The 17,627-nt window shown below is 33.6% G+C and overlaps 1 protein-coding gene across 7 annotated transcripts in view; it reads right to left on the reverse strand.

The window, feature by feature from the left end:
* The window catches only part of AK9 (adenylate kinase 9), a 193,565-nt gene that overhangs the window by 160,706 nt on the left and 15,232 nt on the right, over nt 1-17,627 (reverse strand). For 5 of the 7 annotated variants that reach the window (XM_077162635.1, XM_077162634.1, XM_077162636.1 and 2 more), the window contains exons 4-9: nt 16,597-16,649; nt 16,404-16,500; nt 10,814-10,926; nt 9,834-10,022; nt 6,197-6,325; nt 2,199-2,273 (exon numbers count right to left, since the gene is read on the reverse strand). In XM_077162635.1, coding sequence (XP_077018750.1) covers nt 2,199-2,273; nt 6,197-6,325; nt 9,834-10,022; nt 10,814-10,926; nt 16,404-16,500; nt 16,597-16,649 — 656 coding nt within the window. The remainder of the gene's footprint in view (nt 1-2,198; nt 2,274-6,196; nt 6,326-9,833; nt 10,023-10,813; nt 10,927-16,403; nt 16,501-16,596; nt 16,650-17,627) is intronic. The other 2 variants (XM_077162638.1, XM_077162637.1) reach the window with 2 other exon arrangements.

Here is a 17,627-nt window from a genome sequence, read left to right on the forward strand (position 1 = left end):
TAATCCCTACCTGCTCTTCTTTATATTCTAAATGGGGAGTTATCATAAACATTTAAGTGATGCGCTTCACATTAACAATATAAACAGAAGAATTACTATTGTATTTCAGTCAAAAATCAGACATTAACTTTAAAATTCACATACTTAAAAAATTCTCTTTCCAAAATGTCATTTTCTTCTATTATAAACATCTCGAAAAAATCTTTCTTCATATTTCTATTTATTTCCTTAGAATAAATTACTAGAAGTTGAAATTCCTTAGACAAAGAACATAGTTAAAAATGCTTTCAGCTACATATATACCATATTATTTTCTAGGATGATTGTGCCGTTATTTCCTCCTACTGACATGAGCTCCATTATCCCTAACCATTCTCCCAATCCAGGATTTTGGATACATTTGTTAAATATGCAAGAAAATGCTGTATCATTGTTTAACTTTGCATTTCTTTGAAATTTAGATTTTTGCATTTAGATTGAAATTTTAAAAAATATTTATTGGACATTTCCTTATAAATTATATGTTTGTGCCCTTTGCCTATTTTTCATTGAAACCTTTTTTCCTTTTCCTATTGAAATATCAGGGTTTTTAAAAAATAAAGTTATTCAACCTTTGTTGAAGAACTATGGAACATGTTTTCTCTACATTGTCATTTGCTTTTTAAAATAGTGAAAATGATATTGTATTTTTCAAGTACACATACATATTTTAAAAACAGATTTACTGAGATATGTTACAATATCTCACAATTCACTCATTTAAAGCATAGTGTTCAATGGTTTTTAGTATATTCAGAGTTGGGCAATCATCACCACAATTAGTTTTGAACATTTTCAGCACCCCAAAAAAGAAACCCAGTACCCATTAGTAGTCAGTCCCCATCTCCCCCTCCCAATTCCTACCTCCTTGCAACCACTAATCCATTTTCTTTATAGATTTGCTTATTTTAGACATTTCATATAAATGGAATCACACAATATGTGGGCTTTTGTGACTGGATTCTTTCATTTAGCATAAGGTGTTCAAAGTTTATCCATTTTGTAAATGTTTCAGTACTGTGTTCCTTTTTACTGCTGATTATTATTCCATTGTATGAATATATCACATTTTATTGATTGTATGAATATATCAATTTTATTGACTGAAATTGTTATGTACCCCAGAGGAGTCATATTCTTTTAATCCAATCTTGTGGGTGTAGACTTATTGTAGGTAGGATCTTTGACTAGACTATTTCCATGGAGATGTGACCCTGCTCATTCAAGGTGGGTCTTAGTTAGTACTGGAGTCCTTTAAACAAGGACTAGTAGATGCCAGCCTTGTGCCTTCCTTTGTGACAGAGAAACTTGGGATATGATTGGCCTTTCTTGAGTGAAGGTATCCTCTTGTTGATGCCTTAATTTGGACATTTTCATGGCCTTAGACCTGTAAATTCATAACCTAATAAATCCCCTTTGTAAAAGCCAATCCATTTCTAGTATATTGCATTTCAACAGCATTAGCTATTCGAAATGTTGATCCATTGATTAGTTGATGGATATTTGGGTTGTTTCCACTTTTAAGTTATTATGAGTAGTGCTACTATGAACATTCCTGTACAAGTGTTTGCAGGGCCATGTGTTCTCATTTCTCCTAGTTTGTACCTACAAGTGGAACTGCTGGGCCCCATGACGTTTAATATCTTGAGGAACTAAATTGTTCCTCAATTGTTCCTAAAACAATTGCTAAATTGTTTTCCAAAGCAGTTGTGCCATTTTACAATCTCATTAACAATGTATGAAGCTTCCAATTTCTTTACATTCTTGTCAATAACACTGGTTATTGTCTGTTTTTGTTATTTTTAATTTTAGCCATCCTTGTAGGTGTGAACAGTTATCTCAGTATGGTTTTGATTAGCACTTCCCTAGTGACTAATGATGTTAAGAATATTTTCATGTGCTTATTGACTGTCATTTGTTTTGAATTTTCCTTGGGGCACATTTTGTCATACAGAGATTTTAAATTCAAATGCAGTTTTGATTTAAATATGTACAGATGAATAAGTACAACCTCAAAATTTTAAGTATAAAAGTGAGTTTTTAAAAAATGGTATTAAATGTAAGTATATTTCTGATGTTTATTAAAATTAATGCAATCCAGTTAATATTTTTTTTTATTTTTTAAATTGCAAGCTGTTTTAACCAAACACTGCACTCACCATAAACAACTCCTCTGGTGGCTTATTTCCATCTAGCTCAATGAGATACTGGGAATTGTGTTCAGCCATTATTTCCTTCAGATAATAGAAAAGAAACCTTATAATCTAGGATCATCAGGAAAACTTAGCACAAGATCAGAAACTGAACACTCTATAAAGAAATCTTTAAAGTTAAATCTTTTGCTCTATCTGTGACATAATGTACATTATTTTCAGTGTTCAAGTCATCTATTGAAAATGCCAGAACTAGTCATATTTACCACCAATTATATTTCCTTTCTTTTTTTTTTCTTCATTTTTTTCTACACGTCATTCTTAAGGTCCTTCCCAACAGAAATGTTTTGGGACATCTATCTGCATATACTGCAGCTTTGCTATCTGTTTTTGAAATCAAATAATAAAGACCTTCTTCATATAGATACTGTATTATAAAATATATATTTTTACTATTATAAAATAAATTTTTGTTGTAGAAAATTTAGAAAGCAAAAAGTAGATAGAAAAAAATGTCTAATCCACCCGAGGGTAACTACTACTAATGTTTCCCTTCTACCATTTGTTCCATAAATTCTTTTTTTTTTGTATGTTTGACATCACAATGTAAATATAACTTCAGAGCTTACATTTTCCACTGAACATTATAATTTCAAGATCACTGTCATTACAACATTTAATAGTTTATAAAATATCATACTGTGGATATAGCGCAAATTATTTAATGCTCCTTTGCTGTTTGACATTTTTGGCTGGTTATGTTATTTTGCTGAGCTTTTTCCCAATGAATTCTTTTAATTTTAGTTTAATTTTAAAATTAAATTATTTTTCAATAATTACAAAATTAACTTGCACTAACTGCAACCAGTGAAAAATGCAAACAAGTACTAGTTAAAATTTACTATATCCTGATATACTGGTACTCTTCTCATATAGGCCAGATTTTGAAAAGCGGGTTTTAATATTAATAGGTATTGCCATTTAGCTTTCCAAAAGGTGGTAAACTCTTACCAGCAATGTAGGAGAATGTTCATTTTTTCTGACCATCATTGGCTATTTTAGCTTTTAAATTTTTGCCAAACTGATAGCTCAAAAATGAGGTTAGTTAGCTTTACTTTTTATCCCCCTTGTGACAAGTGAGGTTCAGCAATCAGATTCCTACTTCATAAACTGTCTGATCATAATCTCTGTGCATTTTTCTATCAGATTGCTTCTTTTTCCTAAATTCATGGAAAGTTTTTAACCCTTAACTATTTTACCTTTCTAAGATTTATCTTCCAACGTTGTTTATGGTATCTTCTGCAATATAAAAGAATTTTATTACCTCATTCATTGTTTCTGGGTTTTCCTCTAGCTTAGATTTTCTCTATCACAGGGTTGTATCAATATTATTCTAAATTTTCTTCTACTATTTTTTGTTTTTATTATTGAAATATAAAATCCAACTGGATTGTATTTTTATATAGTGATAATATGAACTTTGCCTGAGTTCTGTGTGTCAGAAAGCAGAAATAGTTGAGAAATGGATTTACCTTCCCCCTTCCTTAAGGACATCTGGAAGATCCATCTCCATCCTTCCTCTCAACTTCCATAAGTCTCACAGATGATCCCCTTGTTTACCCCCCTCTATAAAATCCCAGGACCCCTTCCTTTTCGAGAAGGCCTTCATTAGCAAACATTCTCCCTACTGCAAAAGCCTGAGCAAAATCATCTTAACTTTCCAGTGTGTTTTGTCTTTCACAATATGTGCAATTAGACTTCTAAATGTTTGTTTCCTTTTAGACAGATGTCATATTATGCCAGCACCATTTATTACTATCACAAATAACTGTTCTGAACAAGGAAGTACAAGGATTTCAGATTCTTTCCTTAAGCTAGATTCTTGTGAGTGGAGTTATACTGAGTCAAAGGATATAAACACTCCCAATGCTAGGGATTTATGCACCAGGTCAGACCAGGAATGAGTTGGTATTTATAGACAGGCAAGAGTGAGCACTGGCCTTGGACTACTCCTGAAGCAGTGTGTGGATTATAAAACAGAAAAGAATGCAAGTGACTTTGCTCTCACTTGTTTTCCTTGTATCTCTTGGAGGCACACTGAATTTTGATGGTCTTGGCCTCCCAAGTGAAGTGACATCTCAATCAGGGCCAAGAAGACTAGAATTACAGGCTCTTACTTTTATGGGGACCCCTCTCCCACCTCTACACACATCAGTGCCCTGGAATTAGTATACAAGACAATTAATTACTATTTAGTAAGTGTCACTAGGTCTAAAGTCTAGATTCTTGGCTTTACAATTCTTGCTTTGTCAGCACTAGGGCAATCTAATCTTCTATATGCTTTGCTGCAGGGCCTAGAAAGTTTCCACTTGTGTACTTTTTGGGATAAACTCGCCCACAAAAGCCATCCTAATTTATACGCCCTTCAGCAAGGTATGAGAGTGTCTGCTTTACCATATACTTGCTAGCTTCAGGAATTCTTATTATTTCTTCATCTTTTAAAATTGGATCATGGAAATATTTATTAAAAGCTTTATCATTAGTGAGGCTGAACATTTTTTACAGGTTTGTTACCCTGTGCTCTTTCATTTTTGTCAACCATCTGCTCATATTTGTTGATCATTTATCCCAGGAGGGTATGGACTTATGGGTTTTAAAAAATCATTTCTATGACCTTTTAATATATCAGGCTATAAATCTTTTATAATTTTCCTCATGGTGGGTATTTTTCCAGTTTGTGGTCTGTCATTTAAGTGATTTTTTTTTCTTTCCAGAAGTTCTATATTTAATTGAACTGAAGCTATCTTTCTTTTTCCTTTGTGAGCTCTTCACTTGTTCTGCTGAACATCTGTTAGGCATCACCACTTGTCAGAGACTTTGATGTATTCGGCATCAGCAATGCTAAGAGGCGTGACCTCACCCCTGCCCTTGAAGAGACTGCCTCTGCTTTTCTACCATAAATCTAGTTTCCTAAATTTTTGAGTCTGACTTTAACTATGCTTTACTTTATAGCTAGTGCCAGCCACTTAAGGGGCACACAGGATACTTTTGTTGAAGGAAGAAAGTTTGTTACTGAGAGAGGTGTAATTTGCTACAAAGAAATTTTGTTTAAAGGCCAGTGATAGAAGGTGGTGGGGAAGAAAATAAAAGGCATACTTAAGAAAATAGTTAAATACAATTTGGTTCTCATTTGGGGGTTGGATATGAGAATGAAAATGATCTGCTCATTTGTCTTAAAAAAATATAGACACTATTAAAATTCTTTTCATTTCTCTAGCAGATGGCAAGAGGTAATTTGAGGATTATTTTTAAAATTTGGCTTTGCAGTACTAGTGTTTAGCATCGTGACTGGCCAAATACCCAATGTTTGATAAATGTTTACTGACTAAATCTCCAATACAACTAACTACATTTGGCAGTCTTCCCTGGGTTTTTGACCATATAAAGTATAGTTTTCACAGAAATATAAACTTAGTAACCATACCATTTTAAAAGCTAATTGTTTTCATTAAAACTTTCTTATCATAATACATCATGGCCTTATAATGTTTACATATAATCAACTTTGAAAAGAATAACTACAGAAACCAACCTGGAAGTAACTACTCTTTAGATTGCAATTTAACTAAATTAACAATTTCTTTTAGAACCAAAGGTGTACTATGAATGCGCATTTGTTTTGATAAACCCATAAATTAGAGTTCGAAAATGCTTTTATAAAAGTCTTATAATATAATTTAAATTCCCATCCGTAACTCAATTATTAACTTATGAAAAATGCAGTTCATTTATCACTTTTCAGCAACATAGCTGCTTTGCAAGAGTAAAATACATATTGTTCTTTTACCTTCTTTGCTATTAAAGCCTTATTATAACAGCTTTTTTCAAAGCTCAAGAGGAAAATCAGACATGTAATGTGGAGATGGAGAAATGTGAAACTATTTAATTAGAGATAAAATAGAAATATCTATACTTAAATTTTCAGCAAAATGTTTTGTTCTTACTTCCAAAGAATGAAGAATTGTTTCCTTATAAAATCGAATGATTCTTTCAATATTTTCCAAATAATCCTCAGGCCTCTGGACAAGATGTTGAAGAATTTCAGCCACCAACTGCATTTCAGCAATAAATGCCTAAATGGAAAAGAAAATATTTAAAATATCTTTAGGCCAATGACTACTTAATTTATAAGCCACATCCCTCCTTCCTTACACCTGGGCATGATTTTGGAGTGAAAAGTAGCAAGAGGAAGAAGTTTAGAGACTTTAAGGGGTTTTATTTAGGAGAAACTGAATATTCTTGAGGGGCCTTTATAAGATGGGAATAAATCTTTAAGTTGGTTAGGACACTAAGTTGGTTCTTTCTGCTCCCAAGTAGGTAAAGAAGGATAGGGAAGATCAGAGTTGTAGAGACAAAATTAAAAATTAGATTTTCTCTGATTAGCTGAGCTTGCCATTTGTTCATTCACTGAGTAAATATTTATTGAGGGCCTACTATGTGCCAGGCACTATTCTAGGAGCTTGGGATATAACAGTGAACAAAACCTACTAAAACTCTGTGCTCATAGAGTGTACATTCCCGTTGGGGAAGATGGAGGATAAACGAATATATAGCTTGTTAGATAGTGGTAAACGTCAGGAGGAAAAATGAACCAGGGTGGAGGCAATGAAGAGTGATGTGAAAAGGATTTCTTTTATATTAGTTGGTCATGAAAAGCTCCTTTGAAGAAATGACATTTGAGTAGAACTCAGAAAGAAGTGAGGGAGGGGGCCACACAGATTTCTGGAGGAAAGAACATTTCCAGGCAGAAAGAACAATAAGTGTGGAAGTTCTTAGCCCGGGGCCTTTGACATGGTAAATATTCAATGTCATATTTATTATCAACATTTTTTCCAGTTTTTGTCAATGCATATGCATATATATTTCACACAGTTTGAATCCAACTATGCATACAAGCCATTTATAACCTGTTTTAAATATTATTTTATTGGTTAGATATATTAACATCATTGAGTATATAATTATTTAATCATTTATCTATTTTTGAATAACTAGAATGTTTTAGATTTTTCACATTTATAAACAATGTTTGACTGAATAGCTTTGTAGCTAAATTGCTAATATTTCCCTTAGAATAATTCCTAAAAATAGAATGTGTGGACCAAAGAGTACACATTTCCAAGAAGCACAGTCTTTTCCAAGACTCTATCAATCCTCTCTCTAGTGGTGGACTTAGCTAGCATTCTCATATGCACTCATTTAGTCATTACACAGCTCCTTATTAAGCACCTACTCTATGCTGAGCGCTATAACAGATCACCAGAGAAAGAATCCCTGCTGCATAGAACTTACAATCAATAGGGAAGAAAGATAACAAACAAGGAAACAAATAACAGAATTTCAAAAAGTAGTAAGTGGTAGGAGGAAAATAAAGCAGGGTAGTGGGTTGGATCTATGTTGTCCAGCCTGGCAGCTACTAACCACATGAGGCTCCTGGGCACTTGAAATGTGGCTAATGGTGAATTGGGATATGCTGCAAGCATTAAAAGATTGCAAAAGCTTAGCATGGAAAAAAAGTATCATTCTTAATAATACTTTATATTGTTTACATGTTGGGATAATATTTTGGATATATTGATTAAATATTTTATTAAAATTACTTTCACCTGTTTATTTTTATTTTTTAAAAGTGAGGTTATTAGAAAATGTAAAATTACACATGGCTTGCATTTTATTTCGATTGGACAGCAGCTGGGATAGCGAGTGGCTTGCTGGGTAGTCTTGGGTGACGTAACACTAGAGGGCAGACGTGATTGAGAAGAAGGAACAAGCCATGTGAAGATGATGCAGAGAAAAGGGCTCTAGGCAGAGGGAAGAGCAAACAGGAAGTCAAAGGCTTGAGGTGCAAATGAATTTAGCACAGTTGAAGATTAGCTAGAAGACTGATGTGGCTGGAATACACTGGGCAGTGGGGACAGAGGAGCCAGAGATAAGATCAGAGATGAGACCAGAGAGGATAAGCCCCTGGCCTTGTAAACTACATCAGCGATTTGGATTTTAATCCAATGGTAATGGAAAATCACTGAGGGTTGTATTTTTAAAAACTGACTGTTGCTTCTATAAAGAATGGAATGGGATGGGGAGGGTTGAGGAGAATAGATGCTAAGAGAACACTTACAAAGCTATTACAGTAGTTCAGGTGACTATTTAAATTTACAGGCATGTAAGGGTGAACATGCTTTCATACAATTATCGGCCACTGACCAAAGGGGATGGCAAGTCTGCCTGAACAACTTCTTAACACTGAACACTTAACACTGTGCCAGAGATCACAGCAAGATACACTGTTGGTGCTAAATGCAGTCTAAAGACATAATTTGATTATCTCCCACTATACTGGCCTACACTGTATTTAAAAAATTGTGGATTAGTTGTACGCTACTTTTATTTAAAAATTCTGATTTTGGCTTTCCTGGAAAAATCAGACTACCTGGTAAATATAGGTTGGCATACTCACACAGCAGCCGTTGCCTGGGCTGGAGCTAAAAGGGCAGCTGTCCTTTGAAGAGGGGCAGCACTGTCCAACTGAACTTTCTGCAATAATGGAATGTGCCGTCTGATACAACAGTCACTAGCTACGTCGTCAATGAGTGCTTGAAATGTAGCCAGTGTGATAAGGAACTAAATTTTTAATTTTCTATAATTTAAATTAATTTATATAATTAAAAATTATATAAAATTAAAAATTTAAGTAGCTACATGTGGCTACTGCTTTCTACTTCTACCTTTTCTCACTGTATCCCTGGTCAATATCACAAATTGGCATACCGCTCCTTTAATGAATAGCTAAATGAGTTGTGAACATTGTTTCTTCCCACTGAGCACTACATCGACTTTGATATAAGATAGTGTTCATTATTTATGTTAAATAAACACACTTTTATTCATATTTACTAAGAGGTTTCCTTTTCTTTTTAAGATTTCGAATGAATACTATTATTGAATGCATCCATTTTTTTGTTTTTTTTTTTTTACTCAGGTGACATTGTTTCATGATTTTTAATTGGCTTTATTATGTAAACAGATTTCTTTCTTATGAAATTTTCCTCATTCGGTCACAGTAGAAGATTCTTTTGGGCCCTACTGTATTTTGTTTACTGGTATTTAATTTAGGACTGTTCCTTCAATGTGTATATGTGAGATTGGCCTATGGATTGTTTTTCATGTGCTCACTTTGTCAGATTTTGGAACCAGGGTTATGTTAGCTTTATCAATTGAAGCTTTGCTCCTCACATAACACTTCGTCTTTTACAGCTCTAATTCCTCAGTCTAGCTTGCACAGTGCTTGACACATAGTAGAGGACCAAGAACTCGATGTTGCTCTGAAAGAAGCAGATTCACCATAAGGATGTAGAGGGGCCTCTATGCTGACAAGAAGAATAAACCTGGTGATCTCTGGATCATGGCCTAATATTTCTTGGAAACATGAAATATTTTTACTTATTTCCTCCATAATCAATAAAATTTTTTTAAGTGTAATTTTCTCTAGTATCTGCTATTTTCTATTATACTTGTTATTACTAATTTAACTATAGCAAATAAAAAGGTACAGTATAGAGTAATGACTGATTGGGATATTACCTCTTCTTCTTCTAGCTCTTCCTCCTCTTCCCCTTCCTCTTCTCCTTTTCCCTCCTTTTGTGCTTCTTTCTTCTTTTTCCTACGATTCTCAATGACTTCAGGATCCCACTGATCTCTTGTATATATATATCCTGTAGTACTATGCTGTCTTTGCCCAGAAATTCTTTGGCATAAATCAAAGTCAGGGCACTAAGGAACACATAAAACACTTTGAATATGCTTTTTTTTAAAAAAAAATACGCATTTGCTGGATCATATGGTAAACTTATGGTTGAGGTTTGTAAGAAACTGCTCAACTGTCTTCCAAAGTTGCTGTACCATTTTGCATTCCCACCAGCAATAAATGAGAGCTTTGATATGCTTCTAATTGCATTTATATATTATGCAATATATAAACCAGATAAAATTCCTTAGAAACCTGAGTAAATGCAATGTTGTGACTGGTATTTTGCATCATGTTTCAGTACATGCCAAGAGAGATACAAGATACAACTTTTATGCTAGGGCCAACAGTTTTCTTAGTCTGAAATTAAGATATGTAAGAAAGTGTCAGAAGTTTTAAGATGAACATTTACAATAGAATGGGATAAATAATATGATAGAGAGAAGATAGCAACATGTACGCTCATCTCCCTGAAGTAAGGTGAAGGGGTTATGGAGTGTGTGTGTGTGTGTATGTATGTATGTGTGTGTGTGTGTTGGTCCTGGAGGGGTGGTCATCAGGGAAAGCTCTGGGGAGATGATGCCTCAACTGACTTTCTAAGGATGGCTACAATTGAGCCTGGTGAAGAGGTGAGGAGATGTTTCATGTGATGGGGCTGTATGTGCAAAAAGTCAGAGGTGTAAGAAAAAACTCAGTCCCCCTGATTGAGGCATAAGTGAGTATTACCATAACTACTTAAAATTTTTGAAAACATCCTTTGAATTTAACCATAAGCAAGGATGGTTCACTATACTGGAAAAATAACTAATATCCTTACCTTAATGTTTATTATAATATCAGGTGTCAGATGTAAGTTTTTTAAAAAGTCCATTTGTTCTAAAGGAGTCATGGAACCCTGTGACAGTGGTGGCAGTTCAGTAATAATATAACCTATAGAGCAAAATATAATTTTACAAGTTTTATAATATTATCAATATATGAAAGCATGGATTTATTACTCTTTATAAAATATCATCTAATTATTAAAGAATATTAAGAGCAGGTCATTAAATCATCTATCAAAAATTTAAATTGATAGCTAAGGTGATTGTCACAGAAGTAGATTTGTGAAGGTTTTTCTGATATTAAATAAAATCATTGTAATAAGAGGAGACATCTTTAAGAATTCCAAGTCTATTTATTTTAGACATAAAAAATACTCAGAGAAAGAAATTCCATGCTAGTATTCTTTTAACTTATGTTTAACTTATAATTCTTCTAATTTATATAAAGGTATATTATATAGGGGTTACATGGTATATTATTTTCTTTCTTAAATTAATATTTACTAATATAACTGAAATAAATGTATGTTTATATTGTTTCATCAGTATGTAAGTTATATCAGAATGATTTTGGTTTAAGATATTTATGAGATGCATCCCATCCAGAAACCAAAACCTTCTCATTGAAATTTACTCTGCCACCATCACATTAATTCCCTTAATATAATTAACTATGTCACCACCTTGCTCTGGAAACTTTTCTCTTGCTAATAGAATAAAGTCTCAACTCCTTCACTTGGAATTCTATCCAATTTTCTGATTTTTTTAAAGTTTTTTTTTTCCTGGAAGGACAACTGAGAGACAAGATTATTCAGCCTTAGTTCTGTTAAAGTTTTATTTTTTTTCCTGCTGTCTTTTTATTTCTTTTTCTAAATTGATGCAAATGTCCTAAGAAATGATGAATATGCAACTATGTGATGATATTAAGAATTACTGATTATATATGTAGAATGGAATGATATGTTAATGTTTTTGTTTGTTGTTAATTTTTTTAATTAATAAATAAGAAAATATATATATTAAAAAAAGATTATTCAGCCTTGGATATGTGGCAGAAATTTTATTTTTTTTTAAAAAGGAAGGGAATGAGATGGTCACTTCAAAGACAACTGACCATGTTTGTTGCTAAATACAGAATTCAAGTGAAAATTATAATTTTTCACTTGAAAACTTGTATTTGCTGCCATGAACTTAGCAGCTTCCCAATACTTAAAGCTTTTTCTGATGAGATTAGTGATGATATTAACAAATATGATTTTTTTCATTGTATAACGAATATGTCAACTTTTGGGAGATCTGCATAACTCAGTAAACCATTATTTTCCAAATGATCAATGCATGGTGCTAAAAAAATCATGCATGGGTTAAAAGCTCATTCAAAGTGGAAGACAATCCAAAGGATATTAGTGTAATAGAGTTTGAAAAGTTCATTGACATGGTTTCAGATTCTACATTACATCTAATCTTTAAGAAACTACCATTTGTTGAGTTTTGGTAGGCTCAAGAATATCCATAATGAATTCAGAAAAAGTGGATGGGTGCAAAACACAAAAATAATTGTGTCCCCATATATTAGCAATAAACAATCCACAGAGGAAATTAAGAAAACAATTACATTTACAACATCATCTAAAAGTATAAGATATTGAGGAATAAATTTAATGAAGGACACAAAAGACTTGCATTTTGAAAACTACAAAATACTGCTGAAAGAAATTAAAGAAGACCTAATAAATATGGTAAAATGTTCCATATTCTTGGATTAGAAGAGTTAACATTGTTAATGTATCAATATCACCCAAAGCAATATACAAATTCAATATAACCCCTATTAAAATTCCAACAGCCCTTTTTGCAGAAATGGAAAAATCAATCCTCAAACTTATATGGAATTGCAAGGGGCCCTGGATATCCAAAACAATCTTAAAAAAGAAGAACGGAGTTGGAGGATTCACACTCTGAGTGTGTGAATGCTGAATGTGTGAATAAAAAAGCAACAGTAGTCAAAACATAGTGGCACAGGCACAAAGATAGACAAGTAGATCAGTGGAACAAAATTGAGAGTACAGAAATAGACCTACACATCTGTACTGTTTGAAAGGATTTATGTACCTTAGAAAAGCCATGATTTAATCCTAAATAATCTTGTGGGAGCAACTGTTTCCCTTAATCTCTACTCAGGACTATAGGTTGGAAACTTGATTGGGTTATCTCCATGCAGATGTGATTCAATCAACGTGGCTATTAAACTTGATTAGATAGAGACATGTCTCCACCCATTCTATGTGGGTCTTGATTGGTTTTACTGGAATCCTTTAAAAGAAGCAGCACTTTGGAAAAAGCAGAGAATGACAAGAGAGAAAGCCAGGAGATTCTAAGAGAGCAGAGAATGACATGGCTTTGAGAAGCAGAGTCCACCAGCCAACAACCTTTGGAGATGAAAAAGGAAAACGCCTCCCCAGGAGCTTCATGAAACAGGAAGCCAGGAGAGAAAGTTAGCAGATGATGCCATGCTTGCTATGTGCCTTTCCAGATGAGAGAGAAACCCTGACTGTGTTTGCCATGTGCCTTCTTGTTTGAGAGAGAAACTGAACTTCATCGACCTTCTTAAACCAAGAAGGATGCCTTAGATTTGACATTTCTATAGACTTGTTTTAATTGGGACACTTTCTTAGCCTTAGAATTATAAACTTGCAACTTATTAAATCCCCCTTTTTAAAAGCCATTCCATTTCTGGTATATTGCATTCCAGCAGCTAGCAAACTAGAACAACATCTACGGCCAACTGATTTTTGACAAGACTGCTAAGTGCATGCAATGGGAAAAAACAGTTTCTTCAACAAATATTGATGATAAAACTGGATATCCATATGCCAAAGATGAAAATTAGACCCATACCTCATACCATATACAAAAACCAACGCAAAATGGATCAAGGACCTAAACATAACATAAAAAATGATAAAAACACTTAGAAACTAACACAGAGGGAAATTCTTATTACCTGAGATTTGGCAATAAATCCTTAGATTTGACACCAAAAGCATGTGTAACAACAACAAAAAAGATAGATAAATTTGATTTTATAAATATTAAAAACTTTTGTGCATCAAAGGAAATTGTCAAGAAATTGAATAGACAACATACAGAATGGTAGAAAATAGTTTCAAACTATATGTCTGATAAGAGTTTAATATCCAAAATATGTAAAAAACTTTTACAATGGAACAACATAAAGACAACCTAATTAAAACTTGGGCAAAGGATCTATGGTAGACATTTCTCCAAAGATATACAAATGGCTAATTAACACATGAAAAGATGTTCCATGTCATTAGCTATTAGGGATATGCAAATTAAAACCATGAGGTACCAAGTCACACCTACAAGGATGTAGGTTTGAAACTATGTACCCCAGAAAAGCCATGTTCTTTTCCTAATCCAGGCTTGTGAGGCCAAACCTACTTTTTAACTTGGATCCTCTTTATTAGGTTGTTTCCATGGAGATTGACACACCCAATTATGGGTGTGAACTTTTGATAATTTACAGCTTATATCCTAGTTTTAAAATCTCTTCACATCTATTTTCTCTTCTGTCATCTGCTAGATAAGGCCAAACATGGTCAAACATCAGAATGAGATTCCTTGATAAGAACTGGAACTGAGCAGAGACTTTCAAAACTGTTTTTTGTTTGTTTGCTTTTCTAGAACACTAGGTTCCAAGGGGATTCCTTTGGGGTTAATACAGGTCAGTGAGGAAAGTTTGGACAGAAGGGGCTCTAGGCCCTGGCTCCACTGCAGCCTCAGCCTTCAAATAAACCCAGCTCTGCATGCTCAGAACATGGCCATCAAGTGTATATTGAGCGTGTGGCCCTCAGATTCAAGAAGTTATTTAGAGCACATGTCTCTGCCACCTCCCGGGGCAAGCACCAGTATACAGGAAGTATAGAAGACAGAGGAATATGTTAAATGACACCAGGGGATGCAATCAGCAAACTCCAGAATGTGGGAAAGTCTACAAGACAAATAACTAGCTTCTTCAAGAAAGAAAACACGAGAAGATAGAAAGGAGAAACTGACAGATTAAAAGAGACTTGAGACATACCAACCAATTGCAATACATGAAACCTGGTTGGATCCTGTTTCAAAAAAAAAAAACAAAAAACTAAACTAAACCAAACTAAAAGAAATCTAGTGGTAATTAGGAAAATCTAACCACATACTGGTTAGTTGATATTAAGGAATTATTGTTAATTTTTAAGTGTGATAATGGTAATAGGTTTTAAAAGAGTCCTTATATTTTAGAGATATAGTTGAAAAAATTAAGAGATGAACTGAAAGGATTAGGTTCAAAATAGAGCAGGTTGGGCGAGGGAAGAAGGGGGAAGTGTAGATGAAACAAGAATAGACAAGAGTTGTCATTGTTGAAGATGGATGATGAACACGTGAGCAGTGAATCTATATGTTAATCTCTCTATATTTGTGTGCGTTTTTCCATAAAAGGAGTTTAAAAAGTTAAGAACACAGTGAATAGCATAACTGAACAGGTTTCTCTTTTCATTTTGTTTTTTCCTTTCTCTTTTTGCTAATACTTAACAATTTATGCCATCTTTTTGTAGCTATGCAAACCACTCTAATTTTTTAAGAGTTAAGGTAAAGTAAATTATAAACAAATACATATTTACTTACCCATCTATGATGCATACTTCATTTTCAATTACTGTGCTTTTTGAGTCATTAATGACCTAAGTTGGAACTCTGATTATATTCAATTTTTTTCTAATTTTAAATAAATACAGATACCTAATATATAGATTGTCATCTCTATATATAGATAGATAGATATAGTTCATTACATATAACCTACATATACATATCTCTATATAAGGAGATACCTAGTATTTATCTATTGACATAGATATAGATGATGTATAGATACAGTTGCAGGCCCTATCTGTTTCCATTGGAAGCTTTACCAAGTTTAACTTTATTCTTCTTCTCTTCTTTTGCAAATTTCATAGTTTGCTCTTTTCTCTTTAGTCATTCTAAGCTTTAGTGGTTTTCTCTTGAGGACTTTTAGGTACAAAACCCCTGCTGAGCAACCGTTTGTATGCAGGAATATTTCCTGGGTCCAGAGTTAGAGAGCAGACTGAATGAACAGGCAGAAGCCTGCCAGTATCTGGAGCCAGAGGACCAGCTGGTACCGTTTTGGCTACCCATTCCTGCCTTATACAGGTGGATCAATGCAGAGACAACTAACAAAACTCAGTGTGAGTGGGGAGCAGTCACCAGATGCAATCAGCACTGTGAGATGAAACACAGCAGAATTTTGATGCTTATGCTGGAGGACACAATGCTAAAAGAAGACTGGGTTATATTAAGTATTTTCTTTTAATTTTTACAAGTGTGGGATCTGGGGAATAAAAACAAATAACAGGCAAATAAAACTATCTGAACTGCTCAAATTAATAGAGACACTGGGATTACTGTTCCAGGGCAAAAGAAAGAAACTATTTGTGCATCGGATAAGGCTAAAGTTTTAAGGCTGCTTTGCTGGTTATAGACTTATTAAAAGAAACATACCAAAGTGAGCAACTTCTAGGGAGCTGAGTTTCTCCAATATTATCTTCGTGACAAGTTCATCTGGAATGCTTTCACCACTGATAAGCATTCTTTGCAACTAAGAATAAGCACAGATATAGATTACTTTACTTTACAATGTAACTGTGATACAGGACTTTCATTTATGCAATAACTGAATTTTGGATTTATTTACCATAATTCCTGTTTCAGTCTCAGCAGCAATATGTTCTTCCAAAATTGGTAAAGCTAAAACATGCATTCAAAATATTAGCAAAACTGGTATTAGGGTTGCCATATTAAAAAATACAGTTGAATGTTTTGTAACCGGTAATAAAGATTAACATTTGTATAATACTTTAGAGTTTAAAAAACACATTTATACACATTATGTCATTTAAGCCTAACTAAAGAGACAACAGAATGTATTCAATAGTGAACTTATCTCTGCCGACCAGTGAAGGATCTTGGAGAAGCTAATTTCCTAAATGCATTTGCATATGCCCCCCTCACCACACAAGAGAATGCCAGGATTAAATGAGGTGATGGGTATGGCAATGATTTGCAAATCGTAAATCATCACACAAATTATACACTAGTATTATTAGGCCAGCTGCTTTTATAACTATATGGTTACATCCAGAGCCTACCACTTTTGCATACTGATTGTATAACAGAAAAGAATGCATCAAAGAATGTTAAAATGGATAAACACATATTGGAAAGAGGGATCCTGAAGCTGAAATTACAATTATTTATTTCCTTTTTACGAGGAAATAGCCTGTTCCTTGATGGAAGACATCCTTGGACAGAAATTATAGGACATGACCTCGGGGAGGACCCTAGAGCTGAATTGTGCCATTAGTTACTAATAGTCTACGGAACGTTTGATGATCTTATATCCTTTAAGATTTTCCTAGGAGAGAAATTTTAGATCAAACGAATGAAAAATTTTTAGGATTTTGTTTTTTCAGGGTGTAGTGTGTGTGTGTGCCCATGTGTATGTGTTGAGTGTACGGTATGTGTTAACAAGTTATTCTCCCCCAAAATTGTACCAGATTGGAATCTCGCTAACAGTCTACAGAATATACATTTCCTAACATCCTTCCAGCAATAACAGTAATAATTTTTTAAAAATCCATTGCTAATTTGAAAGGCAAATAAATAGATTATGTCATTTTACTTAGAATTTCTTTTAATAACAGAAAGGTTAAACTCTTTAATCTT

This window comes from Tamandua tetradactyla, chromosome 5 (genome assembly GCF_023851605.1).
Source record: "Tamandua tetradactyla isolate mTamTet1 chromosome 5, mTamTet1.pri, whole genome shotgun sequence".
In the NCBI taxonomy this organism is placed as follows: Eukaryota; Metazoa; Chordata; class Mammalia; order Pilosa; family Myrmecophagidae; genus Tamandua; species Tamandua tetradactyla.